Here is a 16,780-nt window from a genome sequence, read left to right on the forward strand (position 1 = left end):
ATTCCAGTTCCATCTCAAATTATCTTTCTGCCTATGATTCTCTCCGAAACATCCCTCTGCTATATTATAACAGAATGTCCTCACTTAAGGTTCTCAAGACACTGAAAAACCCTGGTTTTTAGTCCATCTCACCAGTGAAGTGACACAGGCTCTCTACAAAAGCCAATGTTGGGCTTATGTTTGCATGTACTGAGAACTCTGAATTAAGGGAGACGGGAAAACCACAGAAGCAAAGTCTCTCACTTTATCACCAAAACTCCTCTTTCCCACATTAGGCCACAGAATTAAAGACTTCTCTCATCTAATGCAAGCTCTAGAAGAAGTTGCTCTCTCCTTCACTCCAAACTGGTTCAACCCCAAACCCATGAGAAAGGATGCTACAACAGAGAGGCCAAGGAGAACACACATCACATTGGCTGGGTTTCCCATCAACTCTATCACAACAGACCATGCCTTTTGTCCAGTTAAAACCCTATACTGCTGGCCATTCTTCATCAAACAGAAGTATATAAATGTTTTTTTTTTTCCATGAGTCTCTGGGCCTTATTTCTGAAGACTCCCATGTCACATATAATTTAGAAAAAAGGAACCAAACTTTTCTGACCCTACACTATTAAATACCATGGGGTTCTTTTTGTTTTGTTTTTTGTTTTGGGGACAAAATGAATGCCTTGGTCACCATCTGTGGACACAAAGTCATTTAGCAACCAGGTTTGATGAAAACTTAGGAGCCTTAGAAATTACCTAGTAAAATCTTGACCCTCATTCTACAGAGAGAAAAACAGAGGCCCAAGAAATGTTCATTCAAGTAGCCACTGCAGTGCCAGTCTTTGGGTAGGATCCCAGAAGCTCACTGCTTAGTCAGCTATTGGACACATCACAGATTTCTTTCATTAAAACAGGCAGTTCTAACAGAAATCCCAGCCCCCAATCATCTACAAAGTCCTATTAAAAATGGATTTACTACTAAGGCAGTAATGGTAGTAGCACATCCATGTGACTATATCTTAACAACATCAAACTATCTATAAATGAGTGAGAATATTTATATTTTTCTCAATTCAAATGACCCTTAATCATCCAATACCCTAGGGAAGGAAGCACAAAGAACTTCCCCATCCCTTGCCTGAGTCTGGCATATGCTTGGTGAGCTGGTCCTCCCCACACTCAGCTAGCTCTAGAACAGCCTCGCCCTCATCACCAGGAGTAACCAATTGCTACCTGAAGGCCATGTCACAGTCACAACGTGGCTCCTGAGAGTTTATTCCAGCCAATAAGATTCAAGTAAAGTGTTTCTAGTGTGAGAACCCAGGGGCTCAGGAAATGTACCTATAAAAAAACAGATAAATACTTCCTCTCTTTTATATTCTGCAGGAACTACTACAAGAGAGGACTGTGGATAAATGATACCACCAGGACGGGAATAGATGGAGGCCTTGGCTGGCACGCAGAACCGCACCTTGAGAAATGTAGTGCTAATAATAGCAGATGAACCAAGAGAGACCCTGAAGGATGACATCCAGTTCTGCCCTTTCACAGTGTGAACCAAGAATTCTATGCTTTGTACTAGCCAATCCTTGCTGTTTCTCTTTCTTCTCGGTAGGACGATTCCTAACAGATACAGTTAGAAAAGGGCGCTTGAAATGGACCAAGTTTGGTCTCATCTACCTTCTTGAGCTAACCCCTGTCCTAGTTTGTTTTCTATTGCTGTAATAAACACTATGACCAAAAGCTTAGGGTGGAAAGGCTTTATTTGGCTTACATGTCTCAGGTTACAATCCATCACTGAAGGAAATTAGGGCAGGAATTGGAGGCAGGAACTAAAGACCCTCAGCTCACTTTCTTATACCTCCCAAGATCACCTGCTTAGGAATGGTACTACTCACAGTGGTCTGGGCCTTCCCACATTAAACATTAATCAAGAAAATGCCTCCACAGGCTAGTCTGATAGAAGCAATTCCTAAACTGAGGTTCACTCTTCCCAGATGTGTCAAGTTGGCAAAAAAGAAGAAGAGAAAAGAGGAGGAGAAGGAAGAGGAGGAGGAGGAGAAAGGAGAGGAGGAGGAGGAGGAGAGACAAACAACAGAAGAAGAAGAAGAAGAAGAAGAAGAAGAAGAAGAAGAAGAAGAAGAAGAGGAGGAGGAGGAGGAGGAGGAGGAGGAGGAGGAGGAGGAGGAGGAAGAGGAAGAGGAAGAGGAAGAGGAAGAAGAGGAGGAGGAGGAGGAGGAGGAGAACAAGAAGAAGAATGAGATTAACAAGAACAGGAACCTGAAAGAAGAGAAGAAAAAAAGAAAAAAACATATCCAGAACACTCCCACCAATGACTCTCTCCCTAGACATCCCAACACCCCTATCCCAAGCTTTCCTACCCAGTCTTACTGACTTCTCCTACCCTTCCTCTTCTACTACCCCACAAGGGTATTATATATAGGCTGCTACTGAACTAAAAGGTGATACAATTTGTCTGTATCAAAGTGAGCAGGTCAAGACGCTCTGTGGGAGACCTGCTACTGGAATCAAGTTCTGAGTTCAGTTCTGAGCAGCAGAATAATGTCTCATCCCCAGGGAGAACCCTACAGGCAGATGCAACCAATGCTGCAGAAGCTGGCCCTACCAAGAATCTGCGAAATACAGGGCACAGGAGCCACATAAGAATTCAGGGGACTGTGAGTCCCAGAGATGAGGAAGGGACTCACAGAGAGGCCAGGGAGCACAGAGTTGAGAATCTTAGAAGGAAGCAGCAGTGTTCTCACAGGGTTAAGAACAGCTGTAGCAGGATGCACCCCTCCATTGCTGGGCAGCAGATTATCAACCAGGAACACCAAGGGCAAAGCACTGAGGTCCTGTGTCTAAGCGTGGAAAGTGTGGCGAAGCCTAAAGTGCACTGTTGCTGCAGACACTTCAACTCTCCTCAGCTCCTCTTTCCCCATCCCACATGGCAGGCACATCAGTGATGGAGGTGAAGGCACACAGGCTGGTGGGGTACACGGGCTTTCCACATTACAGAAAGGAAGACTTAACAAGTGAATAGGCAGAACAGCTCCAGGGCATACCAGGGAAGGAGAGCCGTGTATGTGTGTGTGTGTGTGTGTGTGTGTGTGTGTGTGTGTGTGTGTGTGCGCGCGCGCGCGCTCTGGGAGGAGAAGGTTCCAGGGAGTTCTGACAAATACATATCACCAAGAGGAGAAGTATTATGATAGAGGGGGTGGCAGGAAGAAAGTGGGTCGAGTCAAGACACGGTATGTATGCTTGGGTACCCAGTAAGTGGCAGGTGAGCAGGGAGGATCTCACATTGGAAATGGACTGAGGCAAGTGGTCCTGGGCTTTTTCAACTACCCACTTGATGCATATATATATATACACACACACATACATATATATACATATATGTATATATATGCATGTATATATACATATGTGTGTATGCATATATATGTATACATGCACACATATATGTATATATGTGTATACATATACATATATGTGTGCATGTATATATATGTATATATGCACACACACATGTATATATATGTATATATTGATGATGAAAGGATCATGCCAAGAATAAGTCAGGCAAATGACAACAATGCATGAAGGAAAAAAGCCTCTAAGACTCCTATGACCTTAGTGGATTTTACACAGGTTCTTCATTAATCCAAAGCATCTTCAAATTCTTCCCATTTCATATAATGGAGGAAAAAACAAGCAGTTGGGAATGTGAAAACATGTCTGTGGGGGCAGGAACCACACCCGAGGAGCCATTCCTTCCACAAGCTCACCAACCCTCCAAAGCTCTTCCCATTTCTTCTCAGTTGCCGCTTCTCCACCTGGAGCCCAGCCTGTGGCACAGAATGCCAAGATCTGTGATTCCAAGGTCCACAATTCCAAACTCGTGACTCCAACATGCATGTTTGGAGGGTTTTATTGGTTTTGCTGTTACTTTAAAAAGGGGCTATAAATGATATGAGTTTTGAAGGTTAGGTAATGAGGTACATCTAAGCCTATTCGTATATTGGGCATGTGTAAGCTTCATTGGTGACACTATCTTTAAAAACCTCTGGAGAGCCGAGTGGTGGTAGTACATGCCTTTAATCCTAGCACTGGAGGCAGAGGCAAGTGAATCTTAGTTCCAGACCAGCCTGGTCGACAGAATGTAGTTCCAGGGCAGCCACGGCTACACAGAGAAACCCTGTCTCAAAAAATCAAAATAAAACAACAACAACAACAAAACTCTTTTATATATATATATATAGAACTTAAATCAGCAAAAATACTTGGAAGTATGACGTTTATTGAACATATATACTAATACAGAAATAAACCCATAAATAATATCCAGGGTTCACATCACTCTTACAATGCAGATTTGACACTTTAAAATAAAGATATTGTGTGATTTGCTTTTCATTTTACATAAAAAAGAAAAGCTTTGTATTACACTGAGGGATACGATGACCATAACGCATGACAATCTCAGCACTCCTAGCGCAGTCCTTAACATAAAAACCAAATAAATCAAGCATCTCCCCCAAACTAAGGCACCCTCAAGCTCTCTGAAATTAACACAGCCCGTGTGCAGCTGACCTATTTCTCTCCCATACAACCGTGTAATAATTGACTTTTGTCCCCAAGGGAAGAACTGAAATATTACTGAACAGCACCTGCCACACAGAGAGAACAGTTCTGAACACCCAGTAATTCCCATAAATCCTGCACTTAGATCTGGACTCATGCACACTGCATTCTTTCTGACTGTACTTCTGAAGAAAGGAAGAAATATCACAATTACCAAATATACATTATTATAAAAAAAAGTAGATAAAATATAAGAATTTTGAATTGCAAGTACCCAAGGTATTTCTGGTATTAAAAATTATTGAAAACATAGTAGTAACTTTTATCTCTCTGACATTTTTCTTTCCTTCTGTGGACAACATCCTATTATATAAAACTCTCCTGAAGCTGGAGAGATGGCTCAGTGATTATGAGCACTGCCTGTTCTTCCAGAGGACCTGGGTTCAATTCTCAGTAGCCATATGGCTCCTAACCATTTGCAATCCCAACCCCAGGGAACCAACGCCACCTTCTGGCCTCCACAGGCAGTGCACACACATGGTACACAGACAAACATGCAGGCAAATCACCTATACAACATAAAATGAAAACAATTTTTAAATGTTTCCTGATGACAAGCTGGGGTTAGGAGTCTGATTTCCATGAAATAAAATAGCTCTGCCAAAGCAAAGAAACAAAAAAACAAAAACCAATGCTCATCCATGAGACCTGAGAACACAGCTCCAACTAAACCCAAGGACACCCCATCCCACTTGACACCATGGAGCCCGACAAGATTCACTGAAAGGCAAGTCCATTTCCAAAGATAGTCAGCACCGCACACTGCCACCACAGCTGGCTGCCACTAACCCCTGGAGCAGGGAACAAGTCCTTAGAAACAGTTCCAAAAGAACACATATTATTATATGATTCCATTGACATAAAATAGAACAGATGAATATACACTGTTGCTTAGCTGCTGCCTAGGTTCTAGAGAGGTAAGGAAAAGGATGTGTGTGAATGATTGTGGTGATTGTGAGGGTGATGAGAATAGATTGCCTTCCCCATTCTTGTCACACACACACACTCACACACACACACACACACACACACACACACACCAAATATAAAAGCATTGACTGTATCCACTAAGGAGTACAGGCATTTACCCACTTGTTTGATTCTGAATGTTAATAAACATCTGAACAGTTGACAACAACAGCAGACTCTTTGAAATGAGGGTGGGATGATGAATTATTGTACACAAGGCACTCTGCATTTCCACACTTTTCTTTGTATTCAAAAAGAAATGACTAAAAACAAAATTTCATAAGAAGTTTGAGAAAGGTATCATTTCTAGGCACTATCCGTGCTATAAAGTTCACCACTTCTGGTGATTCTGACAGCCAAGGGCGAAAATATGTGTATTCTTTTCACGTTTATGTTTATAAAATATTTCCTCTCAAAACAAATACCGCAACAGCAATTAAGCTGCCAGCCAGAAGGAAGATACATCTACCAACAGGGAAGAAGATAAAGTAAGACATAAAGGAGACACCATTTGTCATCCAAATGATTAGTAAGATGATCTGCAAGATTCCACAGCTGTTAAGCAATTTTTACAGCTTCCACCTAATTAATGCTTTCAGAACCCCAATACAAATACTGAATGTCATCCCTTCAGATTCAAGTAATTACTTCCATTCTATTTATGTGTACAATAATCAAGTTATGTTAAAGAAATAGGAAAATTTCCAGAGGACCATGTTTACTCTAATAAAAACGAGAACTACCATCAAGGAATTCCAATGTACTATTTATGTTCAAGCCAAGCATTGATAATGCTTCAGTGGGCTCTATTAGGGCCACAGATTCCTATAGCACACAGCTTGTTGTTATTGTTACTTAAAAGCAATAAAAAACATTCCCTTAAAATTGAATCTATATTGTAGCTCTTTTTATGGACACAAGCCTGGACATTTCTGGTCTGCTGTGGTATTGTAGCTGGTCTGCTAAGGTTTGGATGAGTGTCTCCTCAAGGTTCAAGTGCTGAGAGCTTGGTTCCCAGGGTGACATTACTTGGAACCTGTAAAAAGTTCTCAGAATTCCTTTCTCTTCTTGGTTGTGGGGCATGAGGCAAGCAGTTTATCTTGACACCACAGTTCCCCACTATGATATGGCACTTCACTGTTGGCCTCAAAGCAACCGATACAAGTGGCCATGGTCTGTAACTTCTGAAACTACAGGCCAAAGTAAGTCTTTTCTCTTTGTTGGTGCATAGGATCAAACCTAGGGCCTTGCACATGCTAGGGAAGGTCCTCTACCACGGAGCTCTGCCCCAGACCCATCTCTCCTTAGAAAGTCATTATCTCTGGAATTAGTTTCAGTGACAGGACGCCAAGACAGATCCGACCTCCCTGCAAGAGTCCCTGACTCCCCCCCCGCCCTAGTTAAAGCCGTGTGGACTGGACTCTTGATGAGCTTTTCGTGAGAACTTCTAGTCTTCAAGAATGAAGAGCACAGAACTCTGCTCTATTGTGTTTTGGGTCCGTGAAGGATGATAGTCTACATACAACTGAAAGGATAGGACAGTGTCAACTGTTTGAACCAGAATGTTCTTATGGGGCCAACAGCATGGCTCTTCTTAGGGCTTGGCAGTTTAATACTTCCTAATACAGAGGGTCATTTAAGAATCTGTGAGTGAGTAGTTTTGTCTTCTCGTGGGCAATGATGGACATATTTGCATAACAGGCCAGGTTCAGCAGTCTGAAGCGTCCAGAGTGTCAGATGGGCTAGGTACACCTACTGAAGGGCCAGCCCAGCACATGCACTTGGGCTGGGCAGAAAGCTCTAGCAAAGGACAAGCCAACAGAGGCTACACTATTCCAAAATCCTTGAATGCATAGCAGGGAGAGTACTACCAACTGAAATGTGGGCTGCATGCCCCATCCCCAAGTACCAGCCGATATCTCCTAGCCTCCAGTGATAATGAGTGAGCCTCAAGCTGCCCACCTGGTTCTGAGTCTAAGGTTTGAAAATTAAACCCAGAAAGGGCAAACTCAAAGGAAGGCAAGCTTGGAAGACCCTTTGCCCCAGCTAGGAGAAGACTACATCTGGATGGCAGAAGCAGACCTCATGAATTAGGAGACAAGGGTGGGGAATCTTCTACAACTAGCTATGCAGTGATTTGACTAAACAACACTCTCCTCTGCTCAGCCCTCGTTTTTATCCCCGAGGGAGGGGTAGTATGCCCAGGTACAGTGCAGTAGGGGACAACTGGTGGAGCTATGGTCAGGTGGGGACAGATGCAAAGCCCTTCATTTTTAGCCTAGCTTTCTACAGTTTCCTAGGAAAGATTAACGCTTGAATCAGAGCTGCTTCTGTATGTCAATAAAAATCCTATCATTCTAAACTGAAAGACATGTAGTCGTTTATTCTGCAGAAATAGAATTTAGGGAACATGTGTTAAGAACATAGAAAAAGGGAGGACGGGGGTGGAGGACTTAAGAGATCAGTAAACCAATGGATAACTGATCAGCTGCCCAGTCATTAGATTTCCCAGTCACAGTTCTAACGAATTCAGTTCCATGCAAAGCAGGGTTTGCCAGGAGAGAAGTCGATTTCTTTCTTGCTTTATTCGATTAGATTGCAGTTTGGGAAGCCCCACCCTACAGAGCAAGTCTTAAAGGAAGTGTGAATGCTTTCTTAAAGTTCACTGCAACTGGACTGTACTATTTAGGAAGCAAGACCCACTTACAGCACAAGGAAAGAAAAAAAAAAAACTCCTACCTTTGTTGATGAAAATACTTCTTTACTGCCTGATGTGCTGTAGCTAAAACATAAAAAGGGTTCACAGCTCCTCCCATCCCCACCCCAAGGCCCAGGCCTATAGGATGTTGTTTCCCAGGCCCCCAGACTAGCTGGATCATACCTAGGCAGCCAGTGGCTACCTGAAGGGAAGAGGGAGAGAGAAGGTATTTCTCTTCATTTTCTCTACCCCAAGTGGCTACTCTGACAGAGGCAGCATCTCCTGTGGCTCTTACTTCTACCAGTTAGATTCCTCTGGGTCCAGCTCCTGACTGTTTCCTCCTTAGCTTTCCTGAGCATCAGTAATGGTGGCTTGTAGCTGAAGAAATGGCTCAGTTGTTATGAGTACCAGTTATTCTTGCAGAGGACCTAGATTTATTCCCAGCACCCACATGGCAGCTCACAACCATGTGTAAGTTCTTTTCCTGAGGATCTGATGCCCTCTTCTGACCTCCTCAGGAATCAGGGAACATGTGATACACAGGCATGCATATAGACAAAACACCTATACTGATAAAATAAAGTGAAATGAAAGTAATTTTTAAAAACTATCAAAGGTGGCTTCATGCTGTAACTAATTTCTGGACCTGGTTTCTGATCTCTCCCATTATCTGTTTAAACATGTTCCTATATTCAAGTCCATGGGAGATAGAGGGAAATACAAGTAATTTTGATAGGGTAATAAGGCAGTCTATGGCTAATATATTATTTGACTATTTCCTAGTTAAGAAAGCAGACAAATAAATAATCCTTTGTGGACTGTGAATACACAAGCAAAAAGGAGCATCCAGACCCCTCAAATGCAAAAGATACTTTGTTCTTCAAAGCATTTACACAGAGTAAGGCCACTTCTAGAACCAGAGCCAGACCTGTAATCATGGTGCTGAGGAGGCTGAGACAGGAGGAGTGTCTTCCGAACCAGCCTGAACTACATAACAATCCTCTATTTCAAAAGTAAAATAATTAAATAAACTCATGAAATAAGTGAGTAGTCCAGGTTTAAAGAGGAACAAACCCCATATGCCCTTTCATGAACCCACGAATCTGTATCCATCTTTATGCCAAGGTTAGAGTGTGCTGTGGAGAAAATAAGAGCGCCAAGGCTGTCTCAGCTCCACCTCTAGCAGTGTGACCTTTCCGTCCTAGGCCGAGCCTGTGTTCTAGTTGTCTGGACGAAATTGGAAGGTTTTACTTCTGCAATCTCTTCCTGTTCTAAAACTGTGTGATTCCAAGTTTATGGATAAATTTGGCATATCTACATGCCTCTAGGCATATGATTATTCTTAGAGCTGTGCACAAAGCAGATACCTTCTGTTGACGAATTCACATTTCATCAGAGAATGTGTCTGTAACCAGCACCCAAATTATAACCCAAAGAATTCCTCTGCCAACTTGTTTTATTATAGTATCGACTCAGAATCTGCATATGTTTTTGATCTCTAAATACAATGTGGGTTCATTGAATCATTGTAAGGATCATCTCATTAGCATACCTTAAAAAAAAACACGAGGTTTCCACAGACAGCTGCAGCTCCTGTCTTCTGTCCCACAAGCTCTTATTTCTAAATGCGACGTCATTATTTTATTCTATGACTTACCTTTTCACTTCAGTGTACTTTGAATAAATGTTTAGATGTACTTTCATGTCATTCCTGCATCTTAATGGCTAAATAGTCTTCTGAAATATGTCATTACTTAATCATTTACTGTTTACTGAAAAAAAGACAGATAGAGATAGAGATAGAGTCTTGGTGCAATATAATGCTTGTTGTGAGGGTTTACTGGATAAGTTTCATTATGTCTATGGAGTCTTTTTCTGTTCTGTTTGTTTGTTCTTATTTTTGTATTGTTGTTGCTGTTTTGTTTTGTTTTAGATCTAAGTCTAGCTTTGTTATCCCAGCTAGCTCCAAACTCTAAGGATCAAGAGATTGGCCTGCTTCAACCTCTTCAGTAGCTAGGATTTCAGGTACACACCACCACTACACCAAGCTCCTTCTATCCTTAAGTGACAGCATGCTTAAAATTCATCAAACAGGACCACTGAGGTAGCTCAGAAGATAAAAGGCTTACCATGCAAGCCCAATGGCCAGAGTTCAAACCTCAGAAACCACATCAAGGAAGAAGAAAAGAAACAGCTCCACTAGGTTGTCCCTTGACCTCCACAAGTCCACCAAGGCACATGTGCACATCCATACACAGGCACATACACACAGAGAGATGGACTTCCTATCCCTTTTCTCTCTTTGAAGAAACAGCTCCACTAGGTTGTCCCCTGACCTCCACAATTCCAGCAAGGCACATGTGCACATCCACACACAGGCACATACACACAGAGAGATACTTTCTTTCCCTTTTCTCTCCTTGAAGTGGGGTAGGCTCTTGAGCCTATTTTACCTTATGCAATACAAAAAAAGTGATGCATTGCATTTGAGACTGGAGTCTAGGGCAGCCGCAGCTGCTGTCTTTGCCCTTTGGGGTGGTCCAGCTTAGACTACAGCCACCATATCACCAAAAGGTCCACACAGCCACGCACGCCACAGATGGAGGAAAACCAAGCGCCCTGCCAAAAGCCCCAGCAGAGCTCTCAGCCGGTAGCCTGCACCAACTGCCAACCACATGTGCGAGGCTATTTTGGACCTTCCTTACCATCCCTGTGCCCACATAACATCACATAAGCAGAAGAGCTGTCTGGTCAGTGCTCAAAAAGAAATTGTTTTAAGCTATGGAGTTTGAAGGTAGGTTTGTTAGGGAGCAATTTCTTTTTTTTGCAACAAAAATTCATCCCCAAACCCTTTCTTCCTTCATTCAAATGGGTATGCACTGGAAATGAATGAGGCTTGATGCCAAGATGCAAAGATAAAGTGCAGACCTTCCCTCACTCTACCAATACTCAAGAGAGTCAATGGGTAGATGGTAACCAGCATCTAAGTCCATCTTGAACTGCAATGGAGAGGTGCTACTAAAAAATGAGCATGGGTACTTTGCTCTAGAAGCACCTACTTAGAAAACTGATCAAGCCAGGCAGTGGTGGCGCACACCTATAATCCCAGCACTTGGGAGGCAGAAGCAGGTGGATTTCTGAGTTCCAGGCCAGCCTAGTCTACAGAGTTGAGTTCCAAGACAGACAGGGCTACACAGAAAAACCCTGTCTCGAGAAAAAAAGAGAAAAGAAAAGAAAGGAACTGATCTAATCAGGGAGTTTAAGAAAGGAAATAAGACTAAATTCTTAAGCTGAGGTGGGAGAATTGTCATAACTTTGAGGCTAGCCTGTGCTGCAGCAAGAGAATTTTATATGTATAAACTCCACAAAATCTTAACCCTTGGATCTTAAGGAATATCAAGAGCTAATAGGCAAAGAGAAAATGATGTACTCTTCCACATGGGTGCTCGGCATATGCAAAGGGCCTATGGCAGGAGGATGAAACCAGACATAAGCGGTTACAGAAGGACGATGCTGTTGCTGGGTAGAGGCCAGACCTCAAAAGGGGGTTCATAAAAGTCTCTCAGTAAAAAGAAAGCTAACTAACCCTCCATCAGAGTTTCTTTTCAAACCCAAGTGGGAAGAGGACTAACTTAATACTCTGCCATTCATGACAAAAATGCTTCGAGACCCCGGCACTGTGGTCCTCAGCGCACACAGTCCCTAGTGGCTGGGAATGCCTGCTGTTACCTTCCCTGGACTGTCTGTAACCTATCAGTCTCCACACTCAACGATAAAATCTTGATCCTTGGATTTCATCTTGTGTGTGGCAAGAAGCTGCCATCAGACTGTGTATACTTTGGAAGATCGTGGTAAAGCCATTTCTGGATCACCTAGTCTACCTTGCTCTCCTTTCAGTAGCAAATAATTTCGCCTTCTTGCCTTTCTTCAAAGATGCCACTTAGTGGCTCTCTGGAGTCATTCCAAACCCTCATCTCTCCTCTCTCCTGAACTGTAGGAGCCGGCAATCTAGCAAAGGGGGTGGGGGATGGGGGGGATGATAGAGCTTTGCCTGGGTGGAACTTAGAGGAATGGCAAAGCCTGCTCTTGGTCCAAGGCAGAGTGTTTAGTAGCAATTGACCCATGGATGTAGAAACTATCAACCACAGCTTGCTCCTTTTGGTGTTTACAGCCCAAGACTGCCTCTCTACAGGAACCTCAGAAGACCTCCTGCTTGTGCCAAACATAATCATTTGGGTAGTGTAGCAGGCAGTGCCCTCTATCAGGGTGAGCAGAGCTCATCCAATCCTAGCTTTTCTGCATGTGTCCCTGTCATTTCCTCGCTGTCCGTCATTCCTTCATTCCTCGTCAGGCTTCCAGGACCAAGCTGTGTAGGACAAGGCAACCTCTCTCAGCAGCCTTGTTTTGAGACCGGTTTCTGTGTGTGCATGTACGCACAAAGGCAGCAAAGCCTATACCAGGTCCAAGAACTAAAACTGTTCTCACTCTTAAACATGTATGTAACTGGCCCTCTGACCTTGGAGCAGTCTTCCACAGTTAATGCAACCCATGGAATATTTTTCATGAAAGGTTTTCCTCCATGAAATGATAGGACCAAGAAATGAGCAACTTCCTTTTTATGGATGTAATTTGTTTGGACATAGAGAATTCCCAATGATTCATAAGTTGAAGACTTGGTTCCCAGTGCGGCATGTCCAAGCACTTGGATGATGAGTCTGGTTAGTGGATTAATACATGGATGAACTCAGAGCTGATTGGACTTTTGAAGGTGGTGGAAATTGTAAGAGGTGTGGCCTAGCTGGAGGAAGTAAATCTTTGGGGTCATGCCCTTGAAGGGTTTATTTTATCTCCAAGCCTTTGCTTTCTGTTCCCAGGTCTGTCTTTCTGCTCCAGCTGCCATGAAGTCAGCAGCCCTCCCTGCCACTATTCTGCCTCATCACAGGCACAGTCAAGTGACCACAGGCTGAAATCTCGGAAGCCATGAAGTAAAAATAAATCTTTTCTCCTTTAAGTTGATTTTCTCCGTATTTTATCTCAGGAATGGAAAACTGACTAATCCAATTGGTCTCTCTACTTTCTCCTGTAGTTAAAGCGAAATAAATGTGAAATAACACCAGGAAATTCCATCACTTCTAGTATCAAGAATTTAAAAGGTGGAGAGATGGCAAGTGTGCTTGCTGCTAGCTGACTGACAATTTGAGCTCAGTTCCCTCGGCTCACAAGGTGGAAGGAGAGAAGTGACTCCGTAAGTTGTCTCTGACCTCCACAAACACACAGTAGTCATACACAAACCCACAATCAATCAAGATAATTTTAAATTTGTAAAAGTATTTAACTATTAATAAATTAACATCACTCTTTAAAGGGTTCTATTAAAGGGTATTATGCTCTAACGTATATATAAATCATTCATTTAAAGAGGTCTGGGTGATGCTATGTAAATTAGATCATGTACAGAAGTGTACTGTGCTATGAAGTTCTCCCCCCCCTCCTTTGGTACAGGTAACAATATCTGTACCAAAATTAAGAACATTGTTTGTTACAATTAATCCCTGAATTTGGACCATTTTATTAAATTAGAATGCCCACTTACAAAAGTATTTATGAACTATATTTATTCTCAAAACCTTCACTGGTCCAAGTAACTCCCAAAATTACCTTTGCAATATTTTTTTTCCATTAAGCCTACACACGGTGGCCCACTCTACAACATTGTGTGTGTGTGTGTGTGTGTGTGTGTGTGTGTAGTTTCAATCATTTACTGACTAAGAAATTAGGAAAAGTATTATAAAGGATATTGTTTTGTTTGGGCTCAGAGTATAAAGCAGTGCAGTGATAGTGTAAATTCAAAAGTATTAGTCAAACACTCACAGAATGCACTACTATATAATTAGTAGTTCCAAAAATCTGCAATAAGAAAACACTACCAAAAATAAGCATCTACAAAATAAAGAACTCAGAGTTGCATAACTCAAAAAATATTTTAAGCTGAGCAATGGCTTCCCCTAATCAAATACACAAATAACCCCAGCTCTGCAAAGAGGGTACAATGTTCTTTCAAAATGAATGCAGGATCAAATGTGTTTAAATACTGTACATGCTTAGAGCACACCACACTGAATTATAGAATGATAGCTATAATTTCTATTTCTGCAGAAAGTACAAATGTTAGTGGAAATATTACCCAAATATGCTTTATAGACCTTTCATGCACTGTCAGAGTCGAATTTTGAGTCTAAATGGTGTTCTACTTTGAAAATGTATATATATATATATATCCCACCGCGGCTGCCATAGTAAGTTAGAATCACAGGACACCACGTTCTGGGTGACCTAGAGAGAAAAGTATTTCTCAAGGTCGCTCCAGCCGTCCAGGGTAGAACCTGGGATAAAGCTTCGTGGGGCAATGACCAAAGTCTTCCTCAGTCACCTGGAAAAAGCACACGCCAGAGAAAGATCAAGGTGAGCCCCTTCTGCATTCTTTCTCCAGCATCCAGCGGCTCCGGAGGTTTTATTGGCAGCAATGGGTAGTGCAAAAACAGGGGGTCGATTTCCTTCCTCAAGGTGACAGGCACCAGAGGAATGAGCATTGCTAGCGACCTGCGGTTCGAACTCCTTGCCTCTAGCCACGAGGAAAACACGGGAAAGCCAGCGCGAGGTTCAGCCAGACCCTGGGAACTGCGCCCGCGCTGTCTTATTTAGGTCTCACTAGACCGCTGTCCCCGTCAGTCCGTGATTACGCGTAATCGATGAAGCGGTGCCAAAACGAGACTAAACTTTTCTGTTCTAAGTGTCTTTCTTTTGGCCAGAACTCAGAGAACTCTCTCAAAAAATGTGAAAGTATTCAAAATAGGACAGAGATTAGAGAAATCCTCTAACTCTCACAGCGCATCAAATCAGGTCGCTCACGTCCCTCTGTGCAACGAAGGTGGGCCAAGAACACTTCTTAGCTCTTAAATTAAGTGTCCCCGGCCAATGTCCCTTTTCCTCTCCAACGCAAGTACGCAAATACAAACTAACTTCCCGGAGCGACAAAGAGATGTAGGAATGCCAACACTAGGTAGCCAGGGTACCAGGAGAGGAACGGAGCTAGAAGCAGAGGTAGAGGCTGCTGGACCCCAGGGCAGGGGAGCAAGGAGCAGAGGGACGAGGACTGATCTCCAAGCGGCGCGGACCGGACTCGCGCTCCGGGGCAGAGGACCGCGCTGGGTGCGGGCTCCCTGCGCCCGGACCTCTTACCTGTCTGAGGATGAAGCTGGTGGAAGTGGTGCTGCCATCAGATCTTTTCAACCTGCTCCTCCGGGTCGTGGTGCCTCGGGCCACCTGAACTCGACAAACCGGGGCCACAAAGAAGCCAGTGAGAACCGCAGCGCTGAGCCGAGAGGGCATCCGGGGCTGGAGTCCTCCTTGGGAACCGCGCCCCGGGAACCCCTCTCGCCCCTCGCCCTAGTCTCCCCGGCGCCTCCCAGCGCCCCCCCACCCCCAGCCCCTCACCCCGAGCTGGGTGGTCCCGAGCACCCACCACATCCATTAACAAAGCGTCGCGGGTGCGGGGTCTGAGTCCCCAGCATCGGCGACAGGAGGCTGCGGACACTGGAGCCCGAGCGCTAAGCCCGGGAGCAGGGCTAGGAGGAGGGAAGGAGGAGGGGGAGGAGCGGGCGGGAGGCGCGGAGGAGGGAGCGGCGGCTCGGGACCAGCGCCCCGCACTCGCGGCACCAAGGCGGGGCGCGGGGCGGCGCGGGTGGAGGAGGGGGCGGTACCTGCGAGCTGGGGGAGTGCGGCCCGTCCGCCGCCCCGTTCTTGGCGTAGGAGGACGACATGGTTCAGAGGCGCCGCATGGCCCTCGCGGCGCGGTGGGCGGAGGGCGCGGGCCGGTGCGGGCGGAGGGGGAGGCAGGATTTCCCTTACCCGGCTCCTGGCCCCGCGCCGGCTCGCCGGCCGCCTGCCCGCACTTCGCCGAGCGCCGCACCTTAAAGGGGCCGAAGCGCTTCCCTCCCCCAGCCCCGCGCCCTCAGCGAGGTCCTGGCGAGGGGACTTCTCGGTTGTCGCCTCCCCGAGCCTCGGGGAGAAGTGCTCTCCCACCCCGCGAGCGCTCTTACAGCACAGCTTTCCAGAGGATGGAGGGAGGGGAAAATCGGAGATGGGGGTGGGAGGATTAAAATAGTCTGCACAGTTTAAAATGAGACAAAGGTGGCACGGTTCATGAATCAGGACTTGGGGAGGGAAGCTGGTGCAGTGTTGCAGGGAGTGGGCAGAGCGGAACGTGCGTGTGTGTGTGTGTGTGTGTGTGTGTGTGTGTGTGTGTGTGTGTCCATCCCAGCACTCAAATTTGAAAAGGACAGGACTGACTCCTTCCTCGACTTTCCTCCTTGTTGTCGTCCCACGGTGGTAGGGCGTGTGTGTGTGTGTGTGTGTGTGTGTGTGTGTGTGTGTGTGTGGTTTGCCTTTTATTAGTTTTTTGTTTGTTTGTTTCGTTTG

At 44.6% G+C, this 16,780-nt stretch overlaps 1 protein-coding gene and 1 long non-coding RNA gene across 4 annotated transcripts in view; one reads left to right on the plus strand and one right to left on the minus strand.

The window, feature by feature from the left end:
• Positions 1 to 16,376, minus strand: part of Cacnb4 (calcium voltage-gated channel auxiliary subunit beta 4) — a 267,899-nt gene extending 251,523 nt beyond the window's left edge. The window contains exons 1-2 of one of the 3 annotated variants that reach the window (XM_031370256.1): positions 16,063 to 16,376; positions 15,542 to 15,625 (exon numbers count right to left, since the gene is read on the minus strand). In XM_031370256.1, the coding sequence (XP_031226116.1) occupies positions 15,542 to 15,625; positions 16,063 to 16,122 (144 nt within the window). In that variant the 5' untranslated portion in view covers positions 16,123 to 16,376. Of the gene's footprint in view, positions 1 to 15,541; positions 15,708 to 15,824; positions 15,924 to 16,062 lie in introns of those variants that run through there. The other 2 variants (XM_031370257.1, XM_031370255.1) reach the window with 2 other exon arrangements.
• LOC116090170 lies at positions 6,578 to 13,699 on the plus strand. Its single transcript, XR_004118594.1, has 3 exons — positions 6,578 to 6,806; positions 13,177 to 13,287; positions 13,389 to 13,699. It is a non-coding gene; the product is annotated as an uncharacterized LOC116090170 (long non-coding RNA).
• Positions 16,377 to 16,780: the final 404 nt, after the last annotated feature.

The sequence above is a fragment of the Mastomys coucha genome, unplaced genomic scaffold (assembly GCF_008632895.1).
Source record: "Mastomys coucha isolate ucsf_1 unplaced genomic scaffold, UCSF_Mcou_1 pScaffold15, whole genome shotgun sequence".
NCBI lineage: Eukaryota > Metazoa > Chordata > Mammalia > Rodentia > Muridae > Mastomys > Mastomys coucha.